Consider the following 16,429-nt stretch of genomic DNA (forward strand, 5'->3'; position numbering starts at 1 on the left):
TCATGCCAGGAATGCAGTGGATGGTTCGCAATATGTAAATCAATAAATGTAATACAACATACCAACAGAGCCAAGGGCATGAACCACATGATCATCTCAATAGATGCAGAAAAAGTTTGCAACAAAATCCAACACTCATTCATGATTAAAAAAATACAGAAAATTGGAATTGATGGTCTCTGCCTCCAATTAATACAAACCATCTATGACAAACTAACAGCCAATATTTTACTAGATGGCAAAAACTGAAAACTTTCAACCTAAAGGACAAGACAAGGATGTTCATTATCATCACTCTTATTCAATATAGTACTGGAAACATTAGTCAGAGCAACTAGACAAGAAAGAGAAATAACAGGAATAAGAATAGGAAAGGAAGATGTTAAATCATCATTATTTGCAGATGATAAGATACTCTACATAGAAGATCCCCAAAACTCCACTGAAAGTCTCCTAGACGTACTAACCAAATTGAGTAATGTAGCTGGATACAAGGTCAACACTCAGAAATCAATAGCAGTCCTGTAACAACAATCTCATGGAGAGAGAAATAAGTGAAGCCACATTCTTCAGAATAACATCCAAAAAATGAAATACATAGGAATCAATCTAACAAAGGAAGTAAAATATATATTCCATAAAACTGCATTCCACTGAAAACAGGAAATCAAAGAGGATTTCAGAAAATGAAAAAATATTCAACGTTCATAGATAGGAAGAACAAACATTATGAAAATGGCCATTCTCCCAAATTTGTTAATGCAATCCCAATCAAAATACTATTTGCATACCTCACAGATCTAGAGAAATCATCCCTAAAATTCATGTGGAACCTGAAGACATCTAGAATAGCAAAGACAATTCTGGGCAACAAAGCTAAGGCAGGAGGCATCACAATCCTTGACTTGAATTTATATTAAGCTATTGTGATAAAATCTGCATGGTACTGGAATAAAAACAGACCTGAAGATTAATGGGGTAGATTGGAAGATACAATCACAACTACAAACACACTTTGCCACCTTATGTTTGACAAAGGGGCCAAACATATACACTGGAAGAAAGATAGCTCTTTAATAAGTGGTGCTGGAAAAACTGGCTTTCCATATGCTGAAAACTAAAACTAGATCCATGTCTACCACCATGCACTAAACTAAAGTCAAAATGGATCAAACATCTAATATTAAACAGAGACACTAAATCTGCTGGAAGGAAAAGTAGGTAGAAATCTTGACGATATAGGAGCAGGTAGAGAGTTTGTGAACAAAGTCAAACTGCATGGGAAACACTTCCCAGAATCAGTAACTGGGATCTCATCTAATTAAGGAGGGTGAGGCAGGAGGATTGCTGAGTTTGAGGTCAGTCTGGGGTATGTAGTAAGTTCAAGGCCAGCCTGAAACCCACAGTGAGACCCTTCCTCAAACACACACATACACAAGCACTATGGAGTGCTTAGCATCAAACTATAAAAAAGAATCAACAAAGTTTACACTGAAGAAATCAATAATGTTAGTGCTGTTTACTTAAGGAGTAATTCTGCAAGACACCTTTAAGAAAAACAACAAAACTGCTATAGCGTTGGATACATGTACTGTTATTTCCTTCCTACTGTGTAACCTAATGATGTCTGTCTGTCGTAGTGCTCAATAGTTGTTTAAAATATATTCTTCTGTCAAGCCAACTCCAGTTGGTTTCACTGGTATTAATAATGGCTCATTTCTACTTATAAGCCACACGTCACTTACAGTGAGAACTTGTCCAATGGTATATTCATTTGAGAGGACCAAGGTGGTCCCATACCAGAAGGCCAGAGCATAGGACGCATAGATCAGGAAGAAAGCTGCTCCGATAGACGCATTGGCTGTGATAGCTTTCTTTATCCCAAGTTTTTTAGCATCTTCTAAATTTTTATTATACCTGGGAAACAAAACAAAAATTATCACATATCCCTATAAATCTTAGGAAAAATATGTCAATGGAGGACGATAGTACTGATCAGTGACCATGTTCTGGGCTCTTGGTATACACGCGTTTTTTTCCTTTTGGTCACACAGCAACACTACAACATTATTACTATCTTGTTCTCTGCTAGTAGAAGAGTAAACTAAGGTTCAGTGGGGGCAAGTTATTTGTGAGGAAGTCTTTTGAAAACTTCTTTACTGACCTCAGCAAGAGTGAAATAAGTGACACAACATTCAGCAAACTTCTGGAACATGTGTTGTGTTGTATACAGGGGAATACAGAGACTGCAACTAAATCTTCTCTTCCAAACTTACCTTCTCTTCAAAATCTCCATGCCTCTTTCTTTCATCATAAAATAGTGACACAATGTTAGTGTTAAACACAAGGAAGCCACTGAAACTTCTGAACCTTAAGGAAACTTTGGGGACAGTCTGCTTGTTGTCCCGTTTCCCTCTGGGACTGCTGGAAAGGCCCACGGTGAGCTTATATTTGCAGAGCTTTGAATTGCTAGGTAATAGTTTTTCTTAATGAACTGTGTGATTGCTTTTATTTTCTCAGATATCTATTTCAAAAAGTATTGCCTAGAACAGGTATTTGACTTAGATGGTATAAAAGAGTCCATAATGCATATCAATATTCCTCTGTTTTATCCTTTCTTAACACTGCCTAAATAGCCTTCCCAACTTTTGTCACACATGGCTGACCATGCTGGACCAAGGGGCTCCGTCCTTTTGGTCTGGGCCACCCAAGTTCTTGTAGCTCCAAGGACTGAAAAACTAAAACTTTCAACCACCTCTACAGCCCTGTAACCAGATCATAGCATGAAAGTAATAGAGAATACCCATTAAGAGTTTTTAGAGCAAACATGAATTACACAAAAGGGAGCAAACACAAGCAAGCACCAAACAAACTAGAAAGAAACAACGTATGTAGAAAGATGTGCCTATCAGCACATTTCTACAGCTCTAATGACTCAGTTCTCAAATGAAAATTCAAGAGCTAAACCTTAGAAGAGTGGAGAACTTCTAATGCTAAAATAAAGGAGAGGTCCTGCAACTTGAATTTTATTTAAAAGGAACAGATCATCCTACTCAAAAAGAGACATACAGAGATAAGATAATCGTTTAGAGTTCAGATAAAAGAAAACTTTACAAATGTACAACAAGGGTAAAATTATTAGAGAAATATAAAAGATTAGGCTGGGGATTTAGCTCAGCGACATAAGTGCCTGCCTTGCAAATGTGTGGTCATCAGATTGATCTCCGGTGCCAAAAAAAAAAGTATGAAAGATTATAATTAAGCCTTGGATCTGCCTTTATTCTCTTAATCAAAACTCCCTGAAGAATCTAGAACCTTGCCTATAACAGAGGAGCTCAAAATTGATGACACCAAAGAATGTAAATTGACAGACATTTCACATTTTGGAGTTTTGATATATTAGCTATATAACTATTAATATTCCATCAACCTTTTGCATATCCAAGTTATTAATTCTCCAGCAGAGTTCAAACTACCACTTAAGTAAGCACATATTTTCTGGCCTTTACCGTTATGTTTTTAAAAACCAGCTATTTTGTCACTGTTACAGAAGGACATCAGGTGAAATTTATGTGGCAATCTTGTCTACTGAAAATGAAATATAAACAGAACTTACAAGCCCCCAACTTGCTACTTTCCATCTTTGACTATTACTAAGAAATGTTTCAGTAAAAGGCGTGTGAGCAGATGCCCACGTGTATCCTCCTGTAGGAGTTGAGATAAGGAACATAGTACACAACTGATCAGGAACTTCAGAGTTTCTGATCATATTCTGCCTTGTACTAGTACCGGTTGTGCTTGCCAAGACAAACGTCGAAGCATTTCACTGATACGATGTTGTCCTGTGAAGCCAGAGGAAATGTTTATACAGGAAGATGCAGTAACAGGAGGTAATTATTTAGATTCCATCAAAGATAAATGGGGAGAGGCACTAAGGAAGCCGTGCGGCACCCCTGTGTGCGGGCTGAGGCCCTACTGCCAGGGAGAAGCAGCAAGATAGCCGTCTTGGCCTCCTGCCTCCCAACCCCAAACAGTCGGACACAACACCATCTGAGATGCTAATAAGTGAAATACGGAAGCATCCTGACATTTTTGTTGTTGACTGACTTTGTAAGCATGGTGCTGGGAGTCTGAGCAACTATTTAAAGGATGACAATATGAAATACAGTAACAATTGTGGATTTTCTACTGTCCTATCACTTCTTTTGCTTCATTTTACTGTTCTGTTTACTCCCTTTGAAATAAAAAATTAAATTTAATTTAAAAAAAGAAAAGGGTACAGAGAAGGAAAGAGACATAAGCAAATAATCCTTTAAACCGACTTCCTGACTTGCTTTTTAATAAAAATGTCACTCATATAAAAAGATTTGAAAATCACACATTCATTAGAAGCTTTAGTATGAAAATAAAAATTAAAATGGGAACTCCAAAAATGGACTGAAGTAAAACAACAAAATATCACTGTTTTATGAATATCACTCTTCTCAACTATTCTGAAAACTATTTTAGTTAAGCAAAGAAATCAATACTAATATACAAACATATTGGCAAAACATGGAGGACAGAAAAATATTTTTTAAATTAAGTAGAAAAAACTATTCTGGCTATTAAATTCATTTATAATGTTGGTAAAATTCCTATAGTCAGAGAGTCAACTTCCTCCTGGTTATTTTTTTAAGGGAAATTGAAACTAAGACTTTGCTTGTATGTGCAGAGGAGACAGTGGAAAGCAAACTGAAGAATTATGTTTCACCAAAGAATAATCTTACAGATTCAGCTTCCAAATTTAAACCTGAAAGGTGACTCCTACACCCACCTGAAGCTTCTACTCTAGGTCAGGCTACTATCATTCCTATCAAACAGATCACTGTCCTGGCCGCCATTACTCTCACTGAACCTACCTTTTGACTGATCTCACCTACTTCCTAGAGATTTTCCAGACAGGGAAATGGCCATTCCTCTATTTAAGCCACTTCCCCACCTTTGGAGTAAAACTCTTAACTTTTCATCATGACCTACAAATTCCCACATTCTGGTTAAGGCCCATCCTAAACACCTCTCCCTTGAGTAAGCTCTATTTACACAAGCCTGATAACATTTCCCAGAACATCAGAGTCTTTGCTACCTTAGGTTATGTGAAAATGCTTCCTCTAATCCATTCTCTGCCCACCCCCACCAGGGGGCCTATTCTCTTCTCTCAGGCCCCAATCTAGGTGATATTTCCCCAGAATGACCTCCCTGGCCACCATGTTTAAATTTTCCCTCCTCACCCTCATCAGAGCACCGTCATTTTTTCAAAACTATAATTTAACATTTTAAATATTCTTCTGACTCTTTTAAAAGTATTTTATTTCTCCAAATAATGTTTATTCAAACAATTATATTCCATACATGTTTTCTGGACCTATCTGTACCTTTCTTCTCTCATTACAATTTCAGCTCATGAGACAATGGGCTTTCTGTGGCGAGATGTCGGTGTGGTCATTAAGTAAGACTTCCCACTGAGTTAGTGAGAAAAATTTTGGAGAAACAGCAAAAACCTTAGGAAGAATCTAAATAGAACACAGATGCTGCTGCCATACAACTAAGCTACCAACTTAGCTATCACAATTTATATTTTAGGGTATGAAATATATCATATAAACAAATGAAGATTCCAAACACATGCAGAGTGCTAAATACAATTCTATGGTAACTACTAAAGTAGGCATGGGGGTGGCTAAGACACAGCCCCAGTAAGCCCTAGAGAGGCCTCGCTGTGCATCCAATTTTCATCACACAACTTCTCATCTTTCCAGAAGTGATCTGACTTATAAAAAAAATTTCCTTGTTTTCTTTATGGCTTTATCACATCATGTATGGTATACACCAAATAGTTTAGATTTTTTTGTTTGCAAAAAACCTATGTTTATAACAATATAGTATACATTATCATGGTGTATGTTACATGTTATAGAAAGTTTCTTGATGCCGAAAAATTACTGGATCTAATAAATGCTATGAATTTCAATAAGTTATTGTCTATACTCTCAGAAATTTAAGAAAAGGGAACATCATAAACATTATAGTTAACACTGCTTCATAAAAAAGACTCTGAACTTTTATAAAGTATGTTTTTAGTTATATTTTTATCTTACAAATCATGGGCACATCTTGACTAAATGGGAGTTTGGGCAAGGACAGAAATGGTCCACAGATTAAAATGATCCCATAGATACTGTGAAAAATGTTATCACCCAGTCTTCAAATATCAAGAATTAGATTGACAGGCCAAAACACTCATCAAGAGATGTGAAATACGTTTTAGCCTTAAAAATTACTTTCATGTTAATGTCCAGCTGGCAAACTACATAAAGTTTTTTTGTATCAGCAGATAAAAAAACAAAACATTTGCATTAAACAAAAACATTTGCAACTTCTACAGAATATTAGCAATGCTACAATATACCACTAATTATTAGAAAGCATTTATATTGGAGAAAACCTTTTATAATTAGCAATGTCAACCTGAAGGACATATATGATGGCACAGAATTTAGCAGTTCTAGTAACTTTAAAAAGGAACTCAAACCTTTCAAGTTCTTTCTTTTGTCCTCCAAATGCAATCACGGTTCTTATGGCTGCCAACACTTCTTCAGCCACTGCACCAGCTTTTGCATATGACAAGAGTTCTTTATCAGTAAATGAAGACAGTATCTGTTTTGAATGCAATTTCACATCATTTAGGCATTTTAACAAGTTAATTTTAACATAATGCAAAAATATGTAGATATACAAATATATTAAGGCATATGAAGAAAAAAATGTTTATCTTACTTATTTTTGGTCATGATGTTCCACATTTAGCACATATATTCACTGTGTAAATCATCTCAAACTATTTTTCAATAGAAAAGATACCTAATAGATTACACTTTTTCTCATGATGAAAACCATGGGAATCCTCATCTCAATAAATAGAATTGGAACTTTGGAGAGACATTAAATTTCAGAAAAGAAAATACGTATCACTCTACAACAATAAAAATATAGAAAACAATCATTATATATTATATAATTCAACAATTGTACTCCTAAGCATTTATCTTAGGGAGAATAAAAGAATAAGAACTGTTAATATATTGTGTGTGATAATCTTAATAGTTACTCAGAGTGTAAAACACAGACAAAAAAGACTCTTACAAAAAAGAAACAGATAATAACGCAAAAATTTCTAAATTTTCTAGCTTAATTTATTTTTGTGTTAGGCTTAGCTCTGGTTAGCCTTCTGTTTTTCCTATCTTTTTGCTATATGGATTTGTGGTGTCATCTCTAAATTATGTGGAACCCAACAAAACTATATACTGTCCACCAGATACCCAATATTGCCTTAAACCAGTTTATAAAATGAATACAACACCCACCAACAATGGGAAAAGAAGCTTTACAAAATCCTGAGAGGCATGTGTATCAGGGGGAAGGCCAACTTCTACTGGTCTACTACTATGATTGGGAGATAAAATTGAAGACTAATGATTTACAAAAGCATATTCCTTAAATTATTTTTATAACAATGCTTGGAATGTGTATGAATAGAAAAATTTACAATGCTAATAAAACTGTGTCTCCAAACTAAAAACATTCAAGTCAAAAATGTTAATTGCATGGGACACATGTGCTGTTCACTGAACATTTTCTGCTTGCAGCATGGCTAATGCACTGTCTGTTCTCGAACACGGATATCCAGGGTTCCATAAGTCCTCTTTGTGCAGGCAGAAGATATGTTGTAAGAGCCACTTTCTTCTTGTTCATACCTTTCCATAATAATCACATAGCCAAAGACATGAAGCCCTGATGTGAGAGGTACTCATTGAGTCGATGAGATTATCCTGCTGATTTTGAACTAAAGATAGAAATAGGAACTATAACATCTAGACTATAATAGTCAAAAATCCTCCCATGGGGTTTTAGGGAGGAGTTAAAACACAGGCTTCACCCACCTTTGCCCCGATTCCAGCTGACAGTCCAAGAACAGGGCTAATGGCTAAGATCACAAGGGTCAGCTTCCAACCATATGTGAATCCTATTATAAAACCAGCCAAAAATGTTGCCAGTGATTGAAAGAACATTCCAATTTTGTCACCAATTCCTTCATTAATTTTGGAGACATCGCTAAAAGAACAGTGTTAGAGAAAATGTAAACAACTATAAATGCAGAACTTTTTTCCTGAATTCAGTTTAGTTTTGTTGAGAGTAGGATAAATTAGTTTACACCAATGGTCTTTCTCTGTTTGCCTATTTCATTTGGCAAGAAGACAATTTCTAGTAGGAACTTTGTCTAATAGCAGAAATCTGTATCTACTATGGCCCCCAGAAATGGACATGGTATAGTAAAGTACTCAGAAATTTCAAATTGCCCAGAAATTTCCCCAGAAATCATTATACTATTGCTTTACTGCTGGCAAATCCAACCCCTCCTTGAATACCACTAGTCATGTGGGTCCCCTCATAACTGCCTACGTACTAAGGACAAAAGGTGCATTAGACAGGGTTACTATTCAAGAAGAGTTTAGTATTCTTGAATGATGTACTAACATCTCCTAACAGATCTGATGATTACTTGAAGATCAAGTAATTACTTGAAGATCAAGAACTAGATGTAAAGGGGCTAGAGGTTTAGCTCAGCTGCAGAAACGCCTGCCTTGCAAGCAGGCAGTCGTGAGTTCAATCCCCGGTACCGATAAAAAGGAAAAAGACATAAAAAAAAAAAAAAAAACCTAGATGTGAGTCAACCATAAAAATGGGTACTTACTCTATTAGCCGCGTGTTCAGCTCCCCAACATCATGCACATCAAACCAGCTTATCTCTTGCTTCATTATAGCATGGAAAAACAGTTTTCTAATTTTGTATATCTGTCTCCCAGCTGCCAGGCACCAAAATGAAACCTGAATATAAGCAGCAATAAGCACGCCAGCTCCAATTCCACTATAGTAATAGGCATACCTGGAAAACAAGAACGTGAAACACATACTACTTTCTAATCGATGCATCTTTCCCATGCAGAAGACTCATTATCACTTCAACTCATCCTGGTATCTCACCACCTTTAACCAATAAGATGGGATTGCAACAAACACAGTTGATGTTCAACATCTAACTACATCTCCACTATTACAGAAAAATGGTCAAGAGTGATTTCTCTTCATGATAAACCCAAAGTATAAATAAGTTAAAGAGCAAAATAAAAGGTAATAAGGGACAAGGAGGTAGATCATTTGCAAATGGGAAGAGGATTGATAGATTGATGAAGAAAGAAAGGGAAGTGGGTGTGTAGAGAATTAAGATGCCTTATGCACATGCACCAACTCCCCACAATGAATGTACACATTAAGTACTACAAAAATGTATTAATAAAAATTTTGTAATTTTTAAAGTTTTATTTTAAAGATAATAAAACCCAACAAAACAAAACAATAAATTCAATCAAAACAAAGCAGTGAGATTGGTACAGAACTTCAAAGCAGGATAATAGGAAAACATCCATGGCTACCATAGTATATCTTGTTATCTTCACAATAGTTGTCCATTCTACCAGGTATTGCAAAAATCAAGCCAAAATAAAACAGAATATTGAATAAGGAAAAATAATCAGAACGAAAATATTGGACTTCCAAAACAAGATAGAAGGAAATCCCCCATATTTGCTATATTGCATACTGTTATTCTTCCCATAGATGTTCAGACCACCGGCCCCAGGCCTACAAAGCCAACAAAACAATACAAGTATTCAGTTGCTTTTTGTACCTCAGTTGGTATCAATTCATCTTATCCTCCAAGGGGATAGGGGAGTTGATGATTCTCAGCCCTCGTGCCATAGACTCACAGGAGGCTCTAACTGTCTGTTATGGTTTATGTCAGCAGCCCCCAGGCCTCATGCACTTGCCTTGTGCATTTGTGATTGGTTCATTATCTAACTTGGATTGATGGTGTCAATGCTACAGCCATCTAGGGGTGGAACCAGATACAATGTAATGGCAGGAAGAAAGTGTGTCTCTCTCTCTTTCCAGCTGCCATGAACTGTGGCCCTGCGGCCCCACCATGCCACCCTGCCTTGGAGCCAACTGAGTACGGACTGAAACCTCCAAAAACTGTAAGAAATAAACCTTTCCTTTCCCAACTTTGGTCATTAGGTATTTTATCTCAGCGATGAGTAAAAAGTAACTAAGACACTGACTTTTTCTTCCTGGGCCTCTCATGGCTTGTTCAGCTTACCATAAAGGCTGGCTACTTGACTTGTTGGTCAGCTCCTCCAATAAAAATTTTTTAAAAAGTGATTTCTACTTTGGCACAGTCTCAGTTCTTGATTTAACTCCTGTGTAATCTCAGGCTGCTGACCATTCCCAAACCTGTTTTCTAATTGTACATGGAAATAAGTACAGTGACTCATCACATGTGAGTTATACTTGGGCCAGCACTGGCACAGAGTCAGTACAGAGTACAAGCTAGTAACTGTGAGATGATGGAAAATCAGGCAAGTGTGACACTGTAGTCCTGTCTATACTTACTGTATCAGCACCAGCTGAGAAGTCCTTTAGGGTCTACCTGGTCATCCCACCCTGAATGGCCCACTGATGTCTGAACACTTTAGGAAGGTCCACACATTGCAGAATGGAAAGTAGTGCAGAATTCACAGAAAGCAGAACAAGGGCATGGAAATGGTACCCTGGCCTTTTGGGCTGCATGTCCAGCAGGGCTTGTTTGTTTGTTTATTTGTTTGTTAAATGACAACAAAAAGTATGAAACAAAACAAAAAATATTTTTACACTGTCTGTTCAACTGGCCGTCATGAGCTATCTTATCATGTTTAATGAATAATTTGTGGTTTTCCTTCCAGTGTAATCTCCCACAATAAAAACAAAAGACATCTTCCAACTTCAAACCTTTCCTATCTAAGAAAATTGAAGGCTCTTTGCTCCAAGCCTTCATATTTGAAAAGTGAACTATTGAGTTTCACTAAGGAATTTATTTTTAGGTTAAAATCAAACATTATAAATACTGGATATACCAATTTCCCATTTAAAAAAATTCTTTGCTATCTTCTAAAAAATAGTTGGACAATACCGAGGCTATAAAAATGTCTATGCAATAAAAAACTGGTCTCTGATAATTATGGTTCAAAATCCTGTGCACAACCCATCAAGAAGATTGCTAAACCAAAACTCTCCAGGTGCACCTGGTAATTTATAATGTAATTATCTAAGAACATGTACTTAAGACTCCAAATTTTAGTTACTAAATGACTAAATAGATAAATTAGTAATTAAATATTATCCCAGTATTAAGGGTATATAATAAGGGAGAGCTAAAGGAAATCTTAATAAGTAAAATTCATGATTTGAGAATCAGTAATGAGTTGGGGTTCTTTTTGGTTGTTGTTGTTTTGTTTTGTTTGTACTGGGAATTGAACTCATGACTGCACGTTTCTAAAGCAGGCACTTATGCCTCTGAGCTAAATCCCCACCAGTAATGTGTTCTAATGCAACGCACATTACCAACCAAGACATTCTTGGTTTTCCAATGAAAAACAATGTCTTTTCGCAGAAATATTTGTGGCTACTTGTTTCTTAACTTTCAACATATAAACAGCTGTCTCCACTTTCTTCAAGCCTAATGGGTAATTCACATAGTAACACATTATCATTGTCATCTGAATCACCAACGTGTATCTTCAGGCATCTGTTATAATAAATTACTCCAGAGAGTAAACTGCAAGATGTGTAAATCATTAACAAAAAAATTTCCCTTCTGTTTATTAAGGTCAGTTATTATAGTTCTTCTGGGTATTGTGGTTAGAATTAGAAACTGAGTTTTAAAAAATTCCCACTGGCTGACATTATTATCATATCTTGACTGAAACATAAAGAAGCAAGCCAGTAATTACAAAGCCACCGAAGAGAATGATTCTTAGTTCAGCTCCTAACACAATCATATGTTAGTACTAGATTAGTACTTTGAAATGGATTGGAATTGGTATTTGACACATGTTGATGATAACACTTGACTCATTACCCTTTCCAGCCAAAACAGTTGCCTGGTACTCATCATTCGGTACTCTGCATGCCTCCTGGAACCAGCTAATGAAGAGACCCTAAGTACCACTACATTTTTAAAGGCTATTGTAAGCCTCTCTAATTTCCCTGTACGTGGTTGCCCATGTTTGCCAACGCATGCATTGAGTCTATTTGGAGCTTAACCTTACTTTTATATATCTTTTGTAGCTAACACTTATCCTTAAAAAGAATTCTGCATGATATCCTCTTTAAAACCTAACAATGGTATTGTTTACCTCAAAATTTCAAACATTGAATGAAGATAATGCAAAGTTTTAATATCTTGGGACTGATTCGGAAAAAGCTAAGAAAACAAAAATGAAAACATCTACTTACGTGGTCATCCTTTCCTCCATTTGCTTGTAGATCAGGTCAGTCAAGTTACCTAGGTCACCACAAAACAAACATATCATTTATGCCCCCTTCATTTCTATTAGAAAATAAGCACATACAAATGAACCAAACATTTTTGAAATTACAATTTAGAAAAAAAAAAAGATCAGGACACACCGACTCCATCTCTATTAGGTATAATTATTATGCCACTCATCCCAACACTTCCCTGCAGGCTGTAGCCAATCACACATAGACTAAATTCAAAAACACTTATCTGTAAAATGAAACCCATTGCGTCAATGCACATTTAACACTTAAGGATATGTTTCAAAAAATTTTTTTTTGTCTTTTTCATTTTTATTGGTACCGGAGATCAAACTCACGACGCCTGCTTGCAAGGCAGGCACTTATGCCGCTGAGCTAAATCCCCAGCCCCATATGTTTAAAATTTAACATCGCATTTCTCCAGGTTTTATTTTATTTAAAAGTTATCAAATACAAAGAATAGTATATAAACACTAGTGAAGATCATCAAATATTAGCAAATATTCATATGCCTATATATGTGTATTCAATTTCTCAAAATTTAGCTTTATGAATTTTCCCAGTGAAATAGTTAAAGGCAGAGGAAATCCTTGAGCAAACAAAGCAACAAATAAACCTAAATCCATCATTGCAATTTTTATGAAGAATTTAAAACTTCAATATTCGCTAGCATTCTACCTTGAGCTTAACTATAACACAGGCTTTGAGGGCAGAGATGAATTGGGGCTTTTTCCTGCTTATAGATAGCATCAGCATTTTGAACACACACATTCAAGATAGGCACACAATTTACACACTGACAATTTAAACATCAAAACATAAATACAACTTGATCATTCCTATTCCAACCTGTACACAATCTTTATAGTCATAATTTAAGCTTCAAAGTATAAAAACATTCTAATTATTTCTCCAAAAGTCTAAAGTGCTTCAAAACCAGAACATTTTGAGGACTGACAAGATACCACCCACAGATAATACCAATTCATCAAGATTTGCTTCATGCAGAAATGTATTAAAAATATTTTATAATGTTACCTATGTGCATAAATGCGTATGAAACACAGATAAATTTTCAGTTTGGATCCCACCCCCAAGACACTTTGTAACATAGAAGAAACTTTTCTAAAGTTTGCAAAAACAAAACAAAACCCTTCAAAGATAAATTATTATCATTTAGCCTTTTTTCTGAATTACTAACTCATATTAAAATTTGAATTTTCTTCATTTCTCTGCACACAATCTAACAAGGAATAAACAAAACCTACAACCCTCTAATTTCAGTTTCACTTTCTGTGGTTTGAGTACCAGCAGTCAACCAACCATGCTATCAATTGGCAATGGTGTGGACAACACAGTAACATGCTTATTGTGAGAGACCAGAGAGCACACTCAACATAATTTTTGTTACAGTATATAGTACACTTGTTGTGCTTTTATTATTATTGTTACTAATCTCTTGTTGTGCCTAATTTATATTTTATCACAAGTATGTCTATATAGGAAACAACATGGTACATATATGATCCAGTAGTGCCCAAGATTTCAAGGATTTACGAGTTCTTGGGAGGACAGGACTGGTATAATTAGAAGAAAACTGCCAGATTCTCACCTCATCATTTAACCACCTTGGGACTCTGACATCCAAATATTGTCTCTTTCCATCTGTTTCTGTAGATTAAGGATCCTGCTCCTACCCAAAGCAAAACTTTGTTCCTGAGACATGGATCCAATTCTTCTCAAAGACATTACTCAAAAAATTCTCTTCCTTTTGTCTTTCAAACTTCACTTACTTTCTCTTACACACACACACACACACACACACACACACACACACACACATATTTGTCCTTTTTCTCCATTCCTGCATTTGCTTTCAGACACCTCAACCCATGACAATGTTCAAAATTTAATTTCTGTTATTTATTGCACAGATCTATTCTCCCTTCATCTTTCTCATCTCGGCTGTCGGTAATTGTATCCCTCTAGTTTCCAAGGTGATAAACTTTACAATCATCTTGGATTCCTGTACTGCACCCATATCCAATTTGACAGGGACCCTCGTAACTGATTCTAGCTTATTATCTAAGACCCTGGATAGGTTTTTCTATTTCTCCCTGAAGTTCTCTGCAACACTTGTGGCTTTGAACTTTCTTCTTTTATTTACATCTTTGTCAGAACTTCCATAAGGCCTTTTAAGATTTGTGAATTTGCCTTCTGAAACTCATTACAAACAAAAGCTGATGCTCACAGGTTGGTGGACTGGATCATGCAACAGAATCTAGCTGTCGGTGGTATTCAAGAGATTTACCTAATCCAAAAAATATTCAAAGTGAAAAAATCAAAGGGTAAAAAACATTATTTCATGCACCAGGACCCTCAAAACAAGCAGGGTTAGCAATTTTAATCTCAGAGTAAACTTTAGGATAAAACTGACTAGAAGAGATAAAGAAGGTTATTACATTCTGCTTGAGGAAAGAATCCAACAAGAAGGGAAAACACTGATATATATTTATGCACTGAATACTGGAGCATCAATCTTCATAAACAAATACTGATGAACACAAAAGATCAAATAAGTACTAGTATAGCCATAGTGAGGGATCTCAGTGTCCCACATTTGCAAAGGAACAGATCAACTAAACAAACGGTCATTAAAGAAATATCAGAGCTAAACCACACTATTATGCATATTAGCAGACATCTAGAGACTAATCCACCTGCTACAACAGAACTCACATACCAGTCCACAAAGCCTGCTCAGATAAATACAAAAGACAGGGCTGGGGATTTAGCTCAGTGTCATAAACACCAGCCTGGCAGGTATGAGGTCATGAATTCGATCCACGGTACCAATAAATAAATAAATGAGAATCAAAATTACTCCGTATGTTCTACTGTACCCCTATGAAATGAAAATAGAAATCAACAACAGAGCTGGGCATGGTGACTCATGACTGTAATCCCAGCACTTGGGAGGCTGAGGCAGGAGGATTGTTGCAAGTTCGAGACCAGCCTGAGCTACAAAAGTGAGCTCAAGGCCAGCCTGAACTGCACAGGGAGACTTGTCTTAAAAAAAAAAAAAGAACGAAAGAAAGAAAGAAAAAAGAAATTTGAAAAAATGGACTGATTATTTCCAGACTCACACACATTACCAAAGCTAGCCCAAGATGCTATGCTGAACAACCATATAACAAGCAATAAAATTGATATGGTAATAAAGAATCAATCAACTAAAAAAAGCCCAGAACCTGATAAATGCTACAAAACCTTTAAGGATGTTATGCCACTAATACACTTCAAGCTCTCCAAAGAAACTGAAAGGGATGGGGTATGTTATGGCTTGTATCTAGATGTCCTCCCATGGCCACATGTGCTCATAGTTGGTGCTTTAGGAAGTGTCGGGATCATGGGTGTGTGATGCTGGATTAAAGTATCTCATACTGGGACAAAGGGTATATGACAATTAAATTAGTTTAACACAATCCTGGGTGTGGATAATGGAAGCCCCACCATGGGTGTGGGTAAGACTAATTAATGGGCTTATAATCTGGGTAGAATATAAAGGGGAAGAGGGAAGACAGGCTGATTGCTCACTGCCTCCTGTCTGCTCTGCCATGGGCTGCTTCTCCTCTGTTATGCCCCTCTGCCATAATGCTCTGCCATGGAGCCAGCTGGCTATGAACTAAAACCTCTATAAACTATTAGACAAAATAAACTTTTCCTCCATTAGCCTTAGTGCTGGGTATTTTGTGTCAGTAATGAGATACATAACTAAGACAAGTGCTCCCAATTTCATTTATGAAAAGCAATACCACCCTGATCCCAAAGCCAGATTAAGAGTCAACTAAAAAAAATTCTAGGCCACACTGTTTAATGAACATACATGCAAAAGTCTTCAACAAGATGTTAATGGATAGAATGCAACACATGATGAAAAAGATCACATATAATGATC

The 16,429-nt window shown here is 36.2% G+C and overlaps 1 protein-coding gene across 1 annotated transcript in view; it reads right to left on the reverse strand.

Annotated features, from left to right (window-relative positions):
• Positions 1 to 16,429, reverse strand: part of LOC100726039 (ATP-dependent translocase ABCB1-like) — an 86,426-nt gene that overhangs the window by 49,933 nt on the left and 20,064 nt on the right. Inside the window, exons 5-9 of the mRNA XM_063250520.1 lie at positions 12,427 to 12,475; positions 8,792 to 8,983; positions 7,980 to 8,151; positions 6,572 to 6,696; positions 1,746 to 1,917 (exon numbers count right to left, since the gene is read on the reverse strand). Of these exons, the coding sequence (XP_063106590.1) occupies positions 1,746 to 1,917; positions 6,572 to 6,696; positions 7,980 to 8,151; positions 8,792 to 8,983; positions 12,427 to 12,475 (710 nt within the window). The remainder of the gene's footprint in view (positions 1 to 1,745; positions 1,918 to 6,571; positions 6,697 to 7,979; positions 8,152 to 8,791; positions 8,984 to 12,426; positions 12,476 to 16,429) is intronic.

The sequence above is a fragment of the Cavia porcellus genome, unplaced genomic scaffold (assembly GCF_034190915.1).
Source record: "Cavia porcellus strain 051 isolate PalLab524CR breed Dunkin Hartley unplaced genomic scaffold, mCavPor4.1 scaffold_6, whole genome shotgun sequence".
Classification (NCBI taxonomy): Eukaryota; Metazoa; Chordata; class Mammalia; order Rodentia; family Caviidae; genus Cavia; species Cavia porcellus.